Source organism: Mus musculus, chromosome 7 (genome assembly GCF_000001635.26).
Source record: "Mus musculus strain C57BL/6J chromosome 7, GRCm38.p6 C57BL/6J".
Taxonomy (NCBI): domain Eukaryota; kingdom Metazoa; phylum Chordata; class Mammalia; order Rodentia; family Muridae; genus Mus; species Mus musculus.
The window spans coordinates 24,530,573-24,546,698 of record NC_000073.6 but is presented as its reverse complement, the minus strand read 5'-3'; the positions used below and the strand labels follow the sequence as shown (position 1 = coordinate 24,546,698).

The 16,126-nt window shown below is 51.8% G+C and overlaps 2 protein-coding genes across 3 annotated transcripts; one reads left to right on the top strand and one right to left on the bottom strand.

Moving 5' to 3' along the window:
• Nucleotides 1–30: 30 nt before the first annotated feature.
• Nucleotides 31–5,045, top strand: Pinlyp (phospholipase A2 inhibitor and LY6/PLAUR domain containing). 2 transcript variants are annotated; one of them, XM_006540274.4, is made up of 6 exons: nucleotides 31–453; nucleotides 629–775; nucleotides 1,652–1,768; nucleotides 4,106–4,258; nucleotides 4,440–4,583; nucleotides 4,808–5,045. In XM_006540274.4, the coding sequence occupies exons 2-6, from the start codon at nucleotides 706–708 to the stop codon at nucleotides 4,960–4,962; spliced, it is 639 nt and encodes a 212-aa protein (XP_006540337.1). In that variant the 5' UTR covers nucleotides 31–453; nucleotides 629–705; the 3' UTR covers nucleotides 4,963–5,045. The 2 variants fall into 2 exon arrangements, with proteins under 2 accessions (XP_006540337.1, NP_001032220.1); NM_001037143.2 differs by lacking the exon at nucleotides 31–453 and having other exon boundaries at nucleotides 694–775; nucleotides 4,808–5,041.
• A 3,053-nt stretch (nucleotides 5,046–8,098) lies between these two features.
• Irgq (immunity-related GTPase family, Q) lies at nucleotides 8,099–16,051 on the bottom strand. The gene is made up of 3 exons (NM_153134.3): nucleotides 15,795–16,051; nucleotides 14,784–15,315; nucleotides 8,099–13,433 (listed from the first exon to the last, which is right to left on the bottom strand). The coding sequence occupies exons 2-3, from the start codon at nucleotides 15,311–15,313 to the stop codon at nucleotides 12,212–12,214; spliced, it is 1,752 nt and encodes a 583-aa protein (NP_694774.3). The 5' UTR covers nucleotides 15,314–15,315; nucleotides 15,795–16,051; the 3' UTR covers nucleotides 8,099–12,211.
• Nucleotides 16,052–16,126: the final 75 nt, after the last annotated feature.

Here is a 16,126-nt window from a genome sequence, read left to right as displayed (position 1 = left end):
CTAACACCAAAAGAGAGGGAGAAAGATCTTAATACAAATTGTGCACAATATACTTGCGTGCGTCCACAAATACCTTGGTTCCCCAATGCCTTGTAAGCATTTGTCTCCAACTTTGCCCGTCTCTGTCTGCTGACAGGACCTCTTTTGTTCAGTCCCCTCAAGACCCAGGGGCACATCCCTGGGTGGGGTTGGAGCTGGACACAGCTCGAATACAGAAGCATGAAGGTGAGGCAGGCACACGAAAGAGAAAGGAAAGGCCACAAGGCGCCCGGCCCCCGCAGGACGGGTCTAGACATGCTGGGCGCTCCCCGGTTAGGACCCAACCTACGCTGGGCGCCTCCTTGGGAAAGGAGAAGAGGATGGATGCCAGTCTCCAAAGTTGCTCTGCACCCTCAGGGAATCAGATGACCCACTCCTACCTTAAGATTTGTGAACAACAACAATTAAAAAAAGGTGCTTGGATACATAACTGAGCTTCTGGGTCCAGGTGGAAGAAATTTGGGCCCAGGTGCAGAAAAGGGCTGGGTCCAAGTGGTTCAGTTTTCTTGTGGATGCTGGTTCCGTGGCTCTGACCCGGAGGCTGTGGAAGACTCCCATGGGTTCTGAGCTCAGCTATTTCTCACCCCAGGGTGAAGGTGGGACCAGACCCGCCCTTCCCCAGCTTCTTATAAGGGCTGAGGACCTGGGACTACAGGTTCACACACCATGATTCTGTTTAGAAGACACAGGACCTTCCTGCTGGCCTTCACACTGCTCTGTACCCTCCTGGGTCTCGGTAAGTGACAAAGGGACCTGGTCCTCTTCCCCAGTACCTCAGAGGGCATTGGGCAATGTCCTCAAGAGAGGGATAGCCTGAGAAATGAGATTTAGGAGAATAAAGAGGTGAAAACCTGGGGTCTGAGAAGGCTTGATGGGCCCTGCATGGTCTGTCCTCTAGGAAGGGCCTCAGAACATGACATCTGAATTCTAGGAAAGCAGATGAGAGAGCTTGGCCATCAAAGGCAAACTTTAAAATTAGTAATAAGGAGAGAGATGGCCTTTCTCTCTGGACCTAGAGGGATTCAGGACCTCATCTTACTCTTTTACTTAGACACAGTACTCCAAGCCAGCTTCACTGTCCCTGTGACCCAAATGGCTAGGTTCCTCCTCTGTCAGGACCAAGGAACTGATGCCAGCGATACCTCTGGGCCTCAGTCTCCCTTTCAAATGTAGGACCCAGACCTCAGAGTCAGGTACCTCTGCCTGAGCTGCCAGACTTCCGTGGTACCTTCCTAAGGGAGGGAAGTTCCACACCCCAAGAACCAGCTGGACCTGAAATTTTGCAAAAGCTCCATAGCACCTCTGCCACTATCCCTGCGTCTGAGCTTGCTCAGGGGACCCTGGCATCCAAAGTCCCCAAGCCTTGTAATTATTAAGTAAAACAGGCTCTGTGGTAGAGTCATTTCCTGCCCTGGACGCCACTTCACTGGCATCGCCACGGCTTCCTTGACTCTATAGCCAGTTCCCTGGACAGTTCTCAATGTCCCACCCATGGAAAACTAGAAAGAGCCCGGTCCCTCCCCAAAAGTCACCTCTCCAAAGCCCAAGTCACGGTCTGAAGACCTTCTTTAACCATGACCATATACCCTGTTCTCCACTCTCCTTGCTGCAGGGTGCCCTCTAACTTGTGAGGTGTGCAAAGGCTCGGGGCACACATGCAGCGGGAAGATGAAGACCTGTGAAGACGGCAAAGACGCATGCGTGGTCCTAGTGAGCGAGTCCAGCACAAGTAGGAGGGTGTGGCTTCAGCGGAAGGGATTGGGAGGGACCTCTAACTGTAGGTGGGGGATAGTCACAGTGAAATGTAGGAAGAAAATCAGGGGAGGGTTGAAATGGAAGAAGGAAGAGATAAAGCGCCAGTCAATTTCACTGGACCAGAGTTCAATTCCCAGTACCAACATGGTGGCTCACAATGGTCTGTAACTAAAATCTCGGGGGATTTTATGCCCTCTTCTGGTTACCACTGGTATTGCACACTTGTAAAGCACTTACATATATATACTCATGCACATAAAATATGAGGAGCTTGGTGAGGTAACTATGAGAGGACACAAGAAAGTAGCAGGAGGGAAACTGGTTTTTCTTTTTGTTTTTAAGAAAAATTCTATTTGTAATTAATTATTTGTGTGTGTGGGGGGGGGGGGGGCTATGCAAGAAAGCACAGTGTTTATGGGGCCTGGAGGAGAAAGATCCCTTGGAGCAAACGTTTCAGGCAGTTTCGAGACACCGGTGAGACGAGCTGAGTTTGGATCTTCTGCAAGTGCAGTTGGTGCTTTTTTTTTTTTTTTTAATATTTGATTTTTTAAGGTTTATTCATTTATATGAATACACTGTAGCTGTCATCAGACACACCAGAAGAGGGCATCAGATCCTGTTACAGATGTCTGTGAGCCACCATATGGTTGCTGGGAATTGAACTCAGGACCTCTAGAAGAGCAGCCAGTGCTCTTAACCACTGAGCCACCTCTCCAGCCTCCAGCAGTTTGTGCTCTTAAGCAAATCTGTTGGGCGCAAAGGAAGAGGAGATGGTGTTAGGGTCAGGAGAGAACAGAAAGGAGCTGCCTGATGAGAGAAAGACCCTGAGGAATGGAGCAAATAAATCTAGAGAAAGTAGAGGTGCCGGGATAGGGTGATGAGCAAGAGGATAGTCACAGGTCTGAAACCAGCCTGAGCTGTACAGCAAGACCCTGACTTAAAAACAAGCACAGAAGAAAGTGGGAGGTACAGATGGCAGAGGAGGAGGAGGAGGAGGAGGAGGAGGAGGAGGAGGAGGAGGAAGGGGAAGAAGGGGGAGAGAGGAAGGGGAAAGATCTGGAGAGGGAGAGGTGGAGGGAGGAAGAAGGAAGGCTGAAGGAAGAAAGGGAAAGGGAGGGTGAGGGAGGGGAAGGGAGAGGAAGGGGGATGAGAGAGAGCAAAGAAGGCAAGGGAGAGGTGTGGAGGGGTGGGGTAAGAGGAGGAAGGAGGGAGAGGATGGAAATGGGGAGGCCCAGAAGTACATTGGGAGAGGCTAGCCTAAATCAAAGAGAGCACCCCAGACCTCAGAGATGATGGGGAAATAAGGACGATTGGGTTGGATGTTCATTTTCAATGGTAAGAGAGAGCCTTAGTTATAGGACAGTGATTCCAGCTGAGAGACGGACGGGCGGAAGGCTGTAACAAAGGAAGGCCGTGCTTCTGTCATGGCCTTTTTAACATTAAACGTGTGTGTGTATGTGTGTGTGTGTGCAGTCCTGAAGGTCACCTCTCTTTTTTAATAATTTTATGTACATTGGTGTCAGATCCCCTGTAACTGGAGTTACATACAGACAGTTGTTAAATCTGGTCGTCTAGGAAGAACAGCCAGTGCTCTTAACCACTGAACCTTCTCTCCCGCACCCCCCACCCCGCCCCATGATGTCCTTTAACCCATTCAGCAAGCTGAGCTCTTGCTCAAGGGCTTTATCCTCAGCTTCGAGGTGTACCACGTAAATGATTTTTCCAACTTCTTTAATGACATCCTGGCGAGTCGTTTCTCTCACCCAATGCTCTTCTGTTTTTGTTTTTGTTTTTGTTTTTGTTTTTTTGAGACAGGGTTTCTCTGTCTAGCCTTGGCTGTCCTGGAACTCACTCTGTAGACCAGGCTGGCCTCGAACTCAGAAATCCACCTGCCTCTGCCTCCCAAGTGTTGGGATCAAAGGCGTGCGCCACCACACACCACACACCACAGAGAAACCCTGTCTCGAAAAACCAAAAAAAAAAAAAAAAAAAAAAAAAAAAATTTTTTTTTTTACTTATTTTAGCCAAGTGTGGTAGCACACACCTTTAATGCCAACACCCTGGAGGCAGAGGCAGGAGGATCTCTGTGAGTTCAAGGCCAGCCTGGTCTACAGTGAGTTGTAGGTCAGAGCTACATAGTGAGACCCTGTCTCAAAGGTTTATTTTAATGTATGTATACGTGAATATGCATATGTGTTTGTATGCACATATGAGTGCAGATGCCATGGTGATCTGGAGAGGGATGGGGAGGGGTGAGGAAGAAGTGATTGACAGCACTGCCATCCCTCCACTCCTGCCCCCTACTCTGCAGAGGGCCGAAAGTCAGTGAACACCTTCAAGGCCTGCATGAAGTACAAAGACTGCTACTCAGGCTTCGTATCAACCACCATGACTCCCAGTGACTACATGGTGTCCAACGCCCACTGCTGTCAAAGTGACGGTTGCAACAGTGGCTCTGTGCCCCGTAAGTACCATTCAAGAACAGTGTGCCTGTCCTGTGACATCTGGCACACCACCCTTGACTACTTCCAGGCCTCCGTTTCCTTACCTGCAAACTCTACCAACTAACTTCTGTTTCCCAGGGTTCAGAGGGTGTTGGGGTAGCAAGCCTTCCAGCCTGCTTTATGCAACGTCTTTCTTCACAGCTCCCTTGAACAATCGGACAGAGAATGGCCTGATGTGTCCCTCCTGCATTGCGCCCTTCCAGGAGACCTGTCCAGGAACCCAGGCAGCTCGCTGCGTGGGCCGGGAAACACACTGCATCTATTTTGCTGGCAATGTGCAGGCTGGTGAGTGGTGCTTTGATTGGGGGAGGGGGTGTCTCAGAAATAGAGATCCACACTTTCCCCATTACAGGTGATGAGGAAGTTCCGTAGTACTGGATGATGGTGGTGGTGGTGGTGGTGGTGGTGGTGGTGGTGGTGGTGGTGTGTGTGTGTGTTAATGGGATGTATGTGTGTGTTAGACTCCTGGGTCACACAGAAGTCGACTCCATTCTGAAATGTCGTCACAGGTATTATCCACACGAAATTTGCCACGAGGGGCTGTGCTACAGAGAGCGCCTGCCACACCAAGGCAGGGGCTGAGGTCCCTTCAGCCTTCTATCTCTACTTCCTGCGCCGGGCAGACTGCCTTCCAGCCCCTTACCCTCCTGGCAGGGGAGAGTGAAGAACCGAGAAGTATGTAACTTGAGGAGCCCTGCAGCTTTCCAGCTGCCTGTAAATTAAAACAGATCGACAGTACAAACCTCATTCCTTGTGACAGATGCATCTTGGGAAGGTGGGTTGTAAACAGTACAGGTCTCAGTGTTCTTTTCGGAGCCCTTTTCCTGATTCAAAGAGGAGAGGGTCCCTATGTGGCAGCATGGACTGAGGCTGAGGTAGGAGGATCATGAGCACAGGACTGGCCTGAACTGAGGCTGCATAGGCAGACCCTGTCTCAAAAACAAACAGGAAGGCCGGGTGGTGGCGCACGCCTTTAATCCAAGCACTTGGGAGGCAGAGGCAGGCAGATTTCTGAGTTCGAGGCCAATCTGGTCTGCAGAGTGAGTTCCAGAACAGCCAACCAAAAGAAAAAAAGAAAAGAAAAAGAAAAAAGAAAAAAAAAAACCCGATATAATAGCTCTTGCCTTCATCCCAGTATGCATCAGGTGTGATGGTGTATGTTTTTAATCCCAGCACTCGGGAGGCAGGGGCAGGTGGATCTTTGTTAGTTCAAGGCCAGCCAGAGTCACACAGTGAGACTCAGTGCAGAAGAGAGAGAGAGAAATGGAGGGACAGAGGCAGGGCTGTCATCCTGACTCCTGCCCTTTTATAAAGCAAAGGGAAAAAGAAAATCAAGTAGCCCCCGCTTTATAGTAAGAGGCACCCTGCTAAGTGTTTTATACTTTCTAGTCATTTCCTGATCACAGCTCCATGAAATTGATTTGCTGCTCTGCTGTCGTCCTTTGAGATGGCCTCATTATGTAGTGTAGTCCAGTCCAGCCTCAAACTCGAGGTGAGCTCTCTGCCTCACCATCTGGAAGGTTGGGATTATGGCTGTGAACAGCCCCGCCCAGATGAAATTGATATTATTCCACGTTACAAGTGGACAAACTGAGGCCTTAAGTCAAACAGCTAGGATGGTGAGAATCCTGATGTGAGTTCTGGTCACATCTCCTGCCTCATCTCCATGTCCATGTTGGTAACATGTGGCTATTAACAGTGAGAACTTCAGAACTGTGTGATGAAAAACCTCCTTTGAAAGCAGATATGAGAGCAGTGGGTGCTACCTTAAAAAAAAAAAATGATGGTTCTTCAGAGAGTCTGTCTCAGTAAATACTAATTAATCATCGTGACAGCTGCCACTTACAGAAGGGCCATTAGCGGGCAGGTGCTAATGTTGACACCAATCTGAGCTGGCTACATTATGCTACAGTAACAACTTTGTATGAGTCAGCTCTTGCAACAATAATGCCATGTAACAAACAATCCCCACACTGAGATTTAAGACAACAAGCAATCTTGTTTCTTTTTTTTTTAAAGATTTATTTATTAATATGTGTAAGTACACTGTAGCTGTTTTCAGACACTCCAGAAGAGGATCTTGTTGTGGATGGTTGTGAGCCACCATGTGGTTGCTGGGATTTGAACTCTGGACCTTCGGAAGAGCAGTCGGTGCTCTTACCCACTGAGCCATCTCACCAGCCCGCAATCTTGTTTCTAAGGGCCTGTAGCTTGCCTACCATAGCTCTCCTAGCTGGTTTGATCCACAACTAGCTCCCCGCTGGACTTCCACATATCCTCCTTCCAGCAGATCCCTGGCACTGCAGGAAAGTCAAGTGCATTTAGGGTTTTTGTTATTGTTGTTGATGGGGTTAGAGCTGGTAACATTCCATTGACTAAGGTGAGTCACCAGGCCAAAGCCAACATCAGCATGGGAGTTTCACCGGGAGAGCGGGTGTGTTTGCTGAATGAGCACCCATTCATAAAAGGCTGGTGCTTGCCTTTGCTCTACAAGTTCAGCATAATCCAAAGCGGGTTTCTGCTCATTCCAGGTATGGATCAGCCAATGCCTTTGCCAAAGGGAAGTGCCTAGAAATGCCTCACCTGTGTGATTAACCACTGTGTGACCCAGAAGTGACTCAACACTCTCAGCTCCAGGGACAGAGCTAGTCACATAGCCATACCTAACCAGGAGTAGGTTTCTCTCCCAGTCGGAAGGCAGAGAGCTGGGCAATTTCAGAAACAGCAAGTGTGAGCACCTTGGCCTGTGAGAGGCTGCCTCTCATTTTGTCTGCTCGATGGTGGCGACAGGCACTCAGTAGCATTTATGTTCTTGAGATGAGTCTTGAGGCAAAGGCTGGGGCTTGGGGGGGCATGTATCAATTTGAAGATTGCACAGCTCAAATGTAACGGGGGGTTGTTTTGTTGTTGGTGGTGGTTTTTTATTTTTGTTTGTTTGTTTTTTGAGGCATGGGTTCTCTGTGTAGCTATGGCTGTCCTGGAACTCACTCTGTAGACGAGAGATCCACCCGCCTCTGCCTCCTGAGTACACTACCATCGCTTGGCTCAGAGTTTAAGATTGTAGCAGAATGTGGTAGAGTACACCTGCAAACCCAGTGCTTGGGAGGCTGAGGCCGGAGGAGGATGAATCCCAGACTACATACCGAAAGCTTCCGTCAATTTTGTGTCAGTAGTGGGGATAGACCTAGAGCCTTGAATATGCTAGGCAGGTGCTCTACCACTGGGCCACGCCCCCAGCCCCTCACTGGGGGATTCTAGGCAGGGGCTCTACCACAGAGCCACGCCCCCAGCCCCTCACTGGGGAATTCTAGGCAGGGGCTCTACCACTGAGCCACGCCCCCATCCCCTCACTGGGGGATTCTAGGCAGGAGCTCTACCACTGAGCCACACCCCCAGCCCCTCACTGGGAGGTTCTAAGGGAATACATTCCCAACCCTTAGCTTTGTAGGCTTTTCAGTGTGGCAGTGACAGCAGGGAGCCCAAGGATAGCAGAGAGGAAGTTCAATTCATGCGCACTCTTGAAGCCTCTGATTGCATCACATTTGCTGTCGTCCCTGTGGCTAAAATCCAGAGCCAGACTGAGAGAGGGCATCCATGTGCTTGTCTACGGAGAGGCTGGACTGGGGGACAGTGGGTCACGCTGGCTCAAGAGTTCAGCTGCTTGGCCATCACAAACTTAAAAGCATTTGAAAATCACCACCTTGCCCGGCAGGGAAGATGCTCAGCAGGTGAAAACTGCATCTTTCACAGCACACACCCACACAATTAAAATTAATAAATTAAATAGAAGACACACATAATAGCATTCCTACCCTTTTATTCTTTTTTCCAAAACACACCACAGGATTACCAGACAGATTTGTCCCCCACATTCCAACAGACAGCTCCTTCATGAGCCAGAAGTGTGAGACTCTCTCCATGTTGAGGAGGGCACCTCATCCATTCACCAACGTTTGAAACCTGCTCGTCTTTCAAGGGCAATGCCAAGATTGTGTAGCTGCAATTCCAGCATGGAGGACTGACATTTCCCAGAGTTCCTGCGCCCAGGCTCTTTCAGACCCGAGGTGCCTCATGGGAGCACCCTGCTGGCAGCAGGTGGCCTGTGACGAGGGAGACTGAACCTTTCCTATTTGGAGGCTTCCAGGGGCCTGGCTATCTGCTTTGCTTACATTCTGGAAAAGCCTGAAAATCCTAACAAAAGATTGTATGGGCAACATATGTAGTCATTTACACCTGTAATCCCAGCTCTTTAGACGCCCAGAGCTGTAGAGTAAGGCCCTATCTCAGGGGTGGGGGTGGGAGATCATAGTTTAAAAGGCAGCCACCTCTACCTGTAACCCAGGACAAGGAGAGGCTAGGACCGGAGAAGCACCTGGCGCCAAGTGTTTGAGACAGCCTGGATCCTCTATCTCAAGTAACAGAACAAAAATGGGCAAGGAATCACAAAACACAAAAGTGCCCTGTACAAGTTTATGGAGCTGACCAGGACACACACAATGGCTACAATATGCTCCTTCGATGCATCTAGCATGGGCCTCCTGCCTCAAGAAGGGAGAGCAGCAAAGCACAGGACGGGGATGCCAGGTGGCACCAAAGCAAGCCACAGTGAGAGCAGGGCATCATGCCACGTGCCTGACCCTGGCACTGGAGAGATGCAGGCAGGAGGATCAGGATTTCAAGGCCATCACCAGCTACATGCCGAGGTGAAGGCAAGCCTAAGCTATGTCAAAATACCAGAAAAGACATGGAGGGTTTAGAGAGCTCAGGACACTTAATAGGAGACCGAGTTTGGCTGTTACTGTAGCCAGACCAAGGGAAGTGGGGCCCAGGCAGTAGAGGAGTAGCATTTGAGTGTCAAGCTTCTCAGAGGGGGCTGCAGTACCTGGGAGCTGGGTATGTGTGTGAGCACATTCACATGCCAGTGTGTGCATGCTTAGCCACACATGTGCACATGTAACAGAGCAAGTTCTTAGATGCCTGCTGTGATGGTTAATATTAACTGACAGAATTTACGTTCACCCTGGACATGGCTGTGGAGGAGTGCCTAGACTATGTTAAATGAGGCGAGGAAACCTACTGTTTGAAACACTATTCCATAGCGCTGTGGTCCTGGGGTGAAACAAAGATTTCTCAGCTTCCCAAATGTGGTTGCAATGTCTCACTTTCATGCTGTTATGATTTTTCACAATAGACTGTATTGTTGAACTATGATCCAAGTATGTGGATAAAGCCACCGAGGGGGGGGGGAAATCCATCTCAGATTCTATTTGTACTTGACCCACTGGAACATCACAGGTTCAGGGAAAACTACTAAGCCAGGAGGTGAGGCAGGCCTGTGATCCCAGTTACTTGGGAGGCTGAGGGGTTAGGATCCCAAATTCCAAGGCCTGTCTGGAATAAAGTGAGTTCAAGGACAGCCCAAGCAACTTAGTGAGACCTTGTCTTGAAATATGATGTAGCTCAGTGGTGGAGCCCCTGCCTAGAATCCCCCAGTGAGGGGCTGGGGGCGTGGCTCAGTGGTAGAGCCCCTGCCTAGAATCCCCCAGTGAGGGGCTGGGGGCGTGGCTCAGTGGTAGAGCCCCTGCCCAGAACCCTACCTGCAGCCCAGCACAGGGCTAGGTACATGGTTCCAGCAGAGTGTTTGCCTTTAATATGTGAGGCACTGATCAAAACCCCATGATTGGGGGGAACTTATCGATATAATTGAAACACGGGTATGTGAATTGGGCCCTCCATTGATCAGTTCAAGTATTTCCAATTAGGTGTATTGTGTGATGAGGTGTGCTTGGGTGTAGGAACACATTGGTTCTGATGATTTAGTGAAAAGAGTGTCAGGCTGATCTAGGATGGTTTAGAGTCATAATCCCGGCACTGGGGAGGCTGAGGCAGGGCCAAAGCTGGCCAACCCAAGCATCAAGGACTTAGTATCAGGCTGGCTCCAGACCGTGTGGAGTTCAAGGCCCGTCTAGACTCTAGTGGGAACAGGCGCATAGCTTACAGGCCTGCAATCCTCTCTCACCGAAGACTGCCTTAAATTTCAAATTCTCCTGTGTCAACCGGAGGTGCGGGGATTACAGGCATGAACGCCCGAATAAGGTGCCTCCTCGTAGGGCGGATGGTGTCAGAGGTGAGAGTTCAGGGTTAGATGGGAGCAAAGCCCAGCTGTGCAGGCTTCTGATTAGCCCTCAGAAGCTCTTATGGGTCTAGCCCAGTCCTTTCATCGACCAGGTGAAAATACATGGCCCTCGTTCATGTAGTGACAGCGGCCAAGCTGCTGCTACCGTTCGCTCTCCCACCAGGTGCTTGCTTCTCTCCCTCTTTGTAACAAGATTATGACAACCTGAATTCCAGGCCATGTGCCAGTGACCAGTAAACTAAGAAAATAAATACTAGGCACCTACTGTGTGTCAGGCACTGCTCTGGGTGCTAGGGTACACCCAAGAGAAAGACAAGCAAGGAGCAAGAGCCAACGAACAGGCAAGTGAGAGAATGAGAATACAGCCATTGGTAGTAATGTTCACTACAGGGACTACCATGTGGCAGGATCAATGCAAGCTACTTTGGGTGACCATAGAGCCATTTCGGGGAGACCTGACAGATGAGGACCCTATCTCAAAAAAAGACAGGGAGGCAGAGTGTCCCACAGAAAACCAGAAAATGCATAAGTCCTGAGGTGGGACCTTGGCATCAGGCTTGCTGGAGATGGGCTGAAAATGGAGAAGAGGCAGGGCCAGGCCACACACTGTCCCGCTGTGTTGATGAGCCTTTGGCCTGCATCTCTGAACCCCGTGGTCCTACCTGCACAAAGCTACAAAACTGACAGCGATGTGGTTTCTGCCTATGCCTCCCTCCAGGCACTTTCCCACGGCATCAAAGGCCTACCTAGCTATCCTGAGGGGGACCCCCTACACACACACACACACACACACACACACACACACACACACACACAGCAGCAGCATCCTATGTGGACCAGCAGCAGGTGTCTTGGGAGAAATCAGAAGAGGTCATGCAGAAAAACCACATAGACTGCTACAGCAGGAGCCCATCACTTTGAGGCCCTGCAGTTAAGGTCCATATGACAGAAGAAACCAGTAATAAAGAGAAACAGGAGCGTGCATGCCAGAGACCCTGAATCACCCAGCACCTATAAAATGGGGGTAGTCACACCTTCCCAGTAAAGCTCGGAGAGGCAGCTGCCAGGATCCCACGGGAAGTATTTCCAAGTGTGGGTTTCTAATCTTCCATACCCTAAAGACCCCATTCCTAGGCTCTAGCTGTCAGAAGACAACCTTACCCACACACTCCCTTGTCCCTTCCCTTCAATGTTGTGGATCATTATCGTCCACACCAAAGCTTTGGAGAGCAAATGACTGACAATCTTCTGCACTCCAAGAGACTAAAGGGTCTCCAGCAGGCCCCTGGTCTCCACAGGGCTTCCTGCCACCTAAGAAATGGCAACCACAGCCTTCTTAGGAACCAGACTTTTCCTAAGGCTCTCACAGCTCCCACAAAAATCTGTTCTTTCATCAGGTAACTTATACTTCTTTCCTTTTGGGAGCCAGCACTCCAAGGCTTCTATCTCCCCGCAGTTTCGCTCACAGGCAGGCAGGGATCAAGGCTTCTAGAGATCCATGACCAGGTGTCAGCGGGACGCCAAGAAGCTCCCATTTCTACTGAGTCCCAGGCCCTCAACTCCCTTTACTGCATTGGTATCTGGATGACACACTTCTGGCGCATAGACCCTACTCCCATTCAGTACCTAGGAAATCGGGTGACTGTAAATCTCACGTTTCAACGAGATGTCAGTCTCCTTCAAGTCTCCGGGTTTGAATAACAAAACGTCACTTCTTAATCTCAGAGGCTGTGGGGCCAAAACCAGTCACCAGACACCCCAAGCCCCACCGCACACCTCATTGGTTGGGCTCTGGGGGTCCCAGCACCGCCTCCGCATCAGCCAGCATCTCATCTAAGGCTTGTAGAAGTACACCGTGCGCAGCACGGTAACCCAGCCCACCTGTTGCCGCAGCACCACCCGTGGGCCATAGGAAGGAGAGCGCGCTCAACGCTGCACCTCCCGCCGTGCCCTCACCTGCCCAGGACCCCAGCCTGGCCTCTACCTCGGCTCGCGTCACCGGGCCCGGGAAGCGCGTGCGCGTTGCCAGTACTCCGGGAGCCAGGCCCAAGGCGCGCTCACGTCGTGCTACGGCCGCGGGTTCGAGGCCTAGCGCGCGCCTCCACTCGGCCAGCTGTCCCCGGAGAAGCGCCACATCGCAAGCCCAGCCCAGCCCTGGTACTGGGGCGGCGGCCGCCGCCAGGCTAGCCAACAGGGCTGGCCTCCACGCCCCTGCCCGTAGCGCAGCCGCCTTCCTCCGCGCCGCCCGGGGACTTGCAGGTGGCAGCGCCAGCAGCAGAGCTCCGGCCTGAGCTGTGGGCAGTGCGTGCTGGAGCCAGGTTCCGAGGCCTGGGAGACCGCCGGGCCGCATCGGGAACACGGGCGGAGGCGCCTCCTCCAGCACCTCCCATAGCTCATCCTCCGGGCTCCGAGCGGCAGTGCACCCCGAGTCCCCGATGCCAGCTTTCTTTCCTTCGCTGCGTGCATCCCCTGAGTTCCCATCACTTGCATTCTGGGCCTTTTCTTCTTCCAGAACCTCGGGTGGATCTTCGCCCTGGCCGTCCGTGCGCACACCGACGAGTGGAGCATCTGGGGACACCAATGAGCGGACCTGGGCCCAGTTCTCCTCTGTGGGAGCCCCGGGGGTGACAAGGATCAGGGCATCGTAGTGGGTTGGGTGAGGGGTGACGGCAGGAGATGTGGCCGTGGGGCCCAGGGGAACGGTCCAGAGCACTACGTTGGGGCGCTCTGGAGCAGGATAAGGGGTGGGCCCAGTGGGTGCTGAGGCAGGCGCAGCACCTGGGTCTCCAGGATCCAACCCCAGCAGCATATCTAGCACAAGGCCTACATTGGTGGTGCCGGCCACCGCCAAGTCCAGTCGTGCGCTGCCCAGGCGCTCCAGACCAGCGCGCACCCACGACAGCGCCGCCTCCAGGCCACCGGTCTCGAAGGCCTCACGAACAGCTTCCAGCTCGGCTGCGCCCAACACCTCGAAGCCATCCTGGGCAGGAGGCAGGAGCCTGCAGGAGAGAGGGTGGGAGATCGGTCAAAGGCAACAGAGCTTTAAAAGTAGGAAAAGCTGGGCTGAACGAGCAATTACGGGAAAAAAAAAAATCTTTCTGAATCTCAAGAATTTAAGTAGGGAACTAATGCACATAGAAAGAAGGCACGGCCGGGCGTGGTGGCGCACGCCTTTAATCTCTGCAATCTCTGCACAAGTGGCAGAGGCAGGCAGATCTCTGAGTTCAAGGCCAGCCTGATCTACATAGCCAATTCCAGGACAGCTGGAAATACAGAGAAACACCCGTCTCAAAAAAAAAAAAAAAAAAAAAGAAAGAAAGAAAAAAAAAGAAAAAGGAAAAAAAGAAAGAAAGATAGAAAGAAAAAAAAAAAAACCAGGTGAGGCGGGACCATAAAGTTAAGAGAGTTCAGGGAAGAGCTTAAGTCCCCTAGAGGTCCCGCGGGTAAACTAACCTAAGGTCAGGTTTCCAACCGAAACTACGATGAGGACCCTATTTGGACTTCTCTTGATACAGATCAAGAGATCGGGGTCAGAGCTTTTCCAATGGTGTGCTGGTCAGGACACGTTTTCTATGGAGTGGGGCTTAGAGGAAGGCGAGGACATAATGGCAATTTCAGTATGGCCTATGGTGTCCCTGAGGGTGGATGTAAATAAGAGAGACCTCATCTAGTACTGGTGGGCCAGCGAGGTTAACTAAACAAATGAGAAGCAGCTCTCCAACTTATGCAGACCCTTCCTGAGTCGCATTTTGAGAACCATAAAATGAGACAGCTGGCAGGTGGGGAGGGGCTGGGTGGATTGGCGGGCAGTAGGCAGGGTAGAACTGAGAGGGAACTGGAAATGGAAGAACAGGGCGAGCAATCGGAAATAATGCTCTGTAAAGGTTTGGTGTTAACGAAAGGAAGGATGGGAGGGGAGTCACTTGAGAACCAAGCCAATGAGGAGGATGGGAGTGCTGGAGAGGGATCTCAAATGTTACGAGAGATGGGAGTCCAGCATCTTGTCTGACACAAGTATTTGCATATATATATATATATCTGGGCTTGTGATGCCAGAGAGCTTGCACGAAACAGGACCTTTGTGGTGGGCTTTCCAGTTGACCCTTGACGGTGCAGGCTTTAAACGACAGAAAAGTGATCCCTGCTTATGGCAGAGTCTCCATGATCTCAAACTCTGTGCTCATGGGTGTGGTGGGTGCTGTCCTACGCAAATAAGTAGGGTATGGACGAATGGGCAGCCAAGAAAAGCTTGCGTCTAACACTCTAGGAACAGGGCTCGAGAACTTTAAAGACCTCCGTAGCTGAGTTGGATCTAAGGCCACCCCATCCAGCCCGAACTGTCCCCTCACCTCTGCAGCGCCTCCGCCTGGGTCCGCAGCACCACCTGCAGGCGCTCTAGCTCCTCGCAGCGGTCACTGCTGCTGCAATCCGCCGGCGGCACAAAGAGAGGCGCAGCTCCTAACCCAGCACTGTTCAACAAGGCTGCAGTCTCATCCCGGGCTTTAGCTGCATTCTGGGAATCTCCAGGGCGCAGATTCCGGACAGCCAGCAGCGGGGTTCCTCTAGCCAGGGCGGCTCGCGCTGCCTCTCCCAGAGCTGGGGTCAAGGGCTCCTCGCTCCCCTCAGATCCTGGTAGCACCAATACCAGCAAGTTGGCCTCCGCCGCCCAGGGCCCGGGAGCTGCGGGTGGGCAACTCAGCTCACCCAGGAAGAGGCCCGGAGCCGCAGCTCTCAGGCTGGGGACTCCAGAGTCCTGCCGTCCATCGGGAATCTCTACCGTGTCCACATTCTTACCGCATAACGCGGCGATCAGGGCGGACTTTCCCGAGCCGGGAGGCCCCAGGAATAAGGCAGTCACGTCACCCTGAGGCAGAGGCATTGCTGGAAAGCAAGAGGCGGGGAAAGAAATTGGTCAGGGAGCACGTAAGACTTTTTGTTTGCTTCTTTTCTAAGACAGCGTCTCGCTGTGTAGCCCTGGCTGGCCTGAACTCATTACGTAGACCAGGCTGGCCTGACATTCAAGAGATCGATCCTCTCCCCTCTGTCTCCCAGAGTGCTGAGATTAAAGGCGTCGCACTCCCCCACACCAATCAACACCCTCTCCTAACTGATTCACTGTAGATCCAGGCTTCAGTCCTCCAGCCTGTCCTCTACTTCCATTCTCCAGTGTCACGCTGCAGGACCTAGAAACTCAACCCCCAGGGCCTATTCCTGGGAGAGCCAGGTATATGCCCATTCTCCACACGAATGCATTTCTCTATTTAAAAAAGAAGAAACAGAAGAAGGAAAACAAAAACCCTCAAAAACCTGACTGCCAAACTCGAGAATGGTCTTTCCCCTCCCCATTCCAAATCACCAACCGATCAGAGAGGTGACACGCCTGGAGAGCACAGAGGCCCAGCCCCTTAAGACGAGCTGACGGAGGCTGAAGGGGCAGGAGTGTCCGGATTTAGAAACATCCGGACTCCTTCAGGTGGCTCTATACTGACGTCATTCCTTCCAAGACCGGTGTGTCTTGGAGTGCCACTGCGGAGAGGAAGAATTTTTGGCAGCTCCTTCTTTCTAGCTAAGGCTGTTTGGGCAAAGGCACAATAAAACCCATGCGCGTGCGCAGAAAGTTTTGGGGCGGTGCCCCACCAAGACCAGCAACCAATACGCCTGCGCAGTACGTGCAGGGTTTGTACGGCAAAGG

Bases quoted from the DNA above. Each gene is read 5' to 3' on its own strand.
- Irgq (NM_153134.3), bottom strand. From the start codon at position 15,313: ATGCCTCTGCCTCAGGGTGACGTGACTGCCTTATTCCTGGGGCCTCCC. The intron at 13,434-14,783 runs GTGAGGGGACAG...TCTCTCCTGCAG, and splicing joins CAGGCGGAGGCGCTGCAGAG to GCTCCTGCCTCCTGCCCAGG.
- Pinlyp (XM_006540274.4), top strand. From the start codon at position 706: ATGATTCTGTTTAGAAGACACAGGACCTTCCTGCTGGCCTTCACACTG. The intron at 776-1,651 runs GTAAGTGACAAA...TCCTTGCTGCAG, and splicing joins CTGTACCCTCCTGGGTCTCG to GGTGCCCTCTAACTTGTGAG. The intron at 4,584-4,807 runs GTGAGTGGTGCT...ATGTCGTCACAG, and splicing joins TGCTGGCAATGTGCAGGCTG to GTATTATCCACACGAAATTT.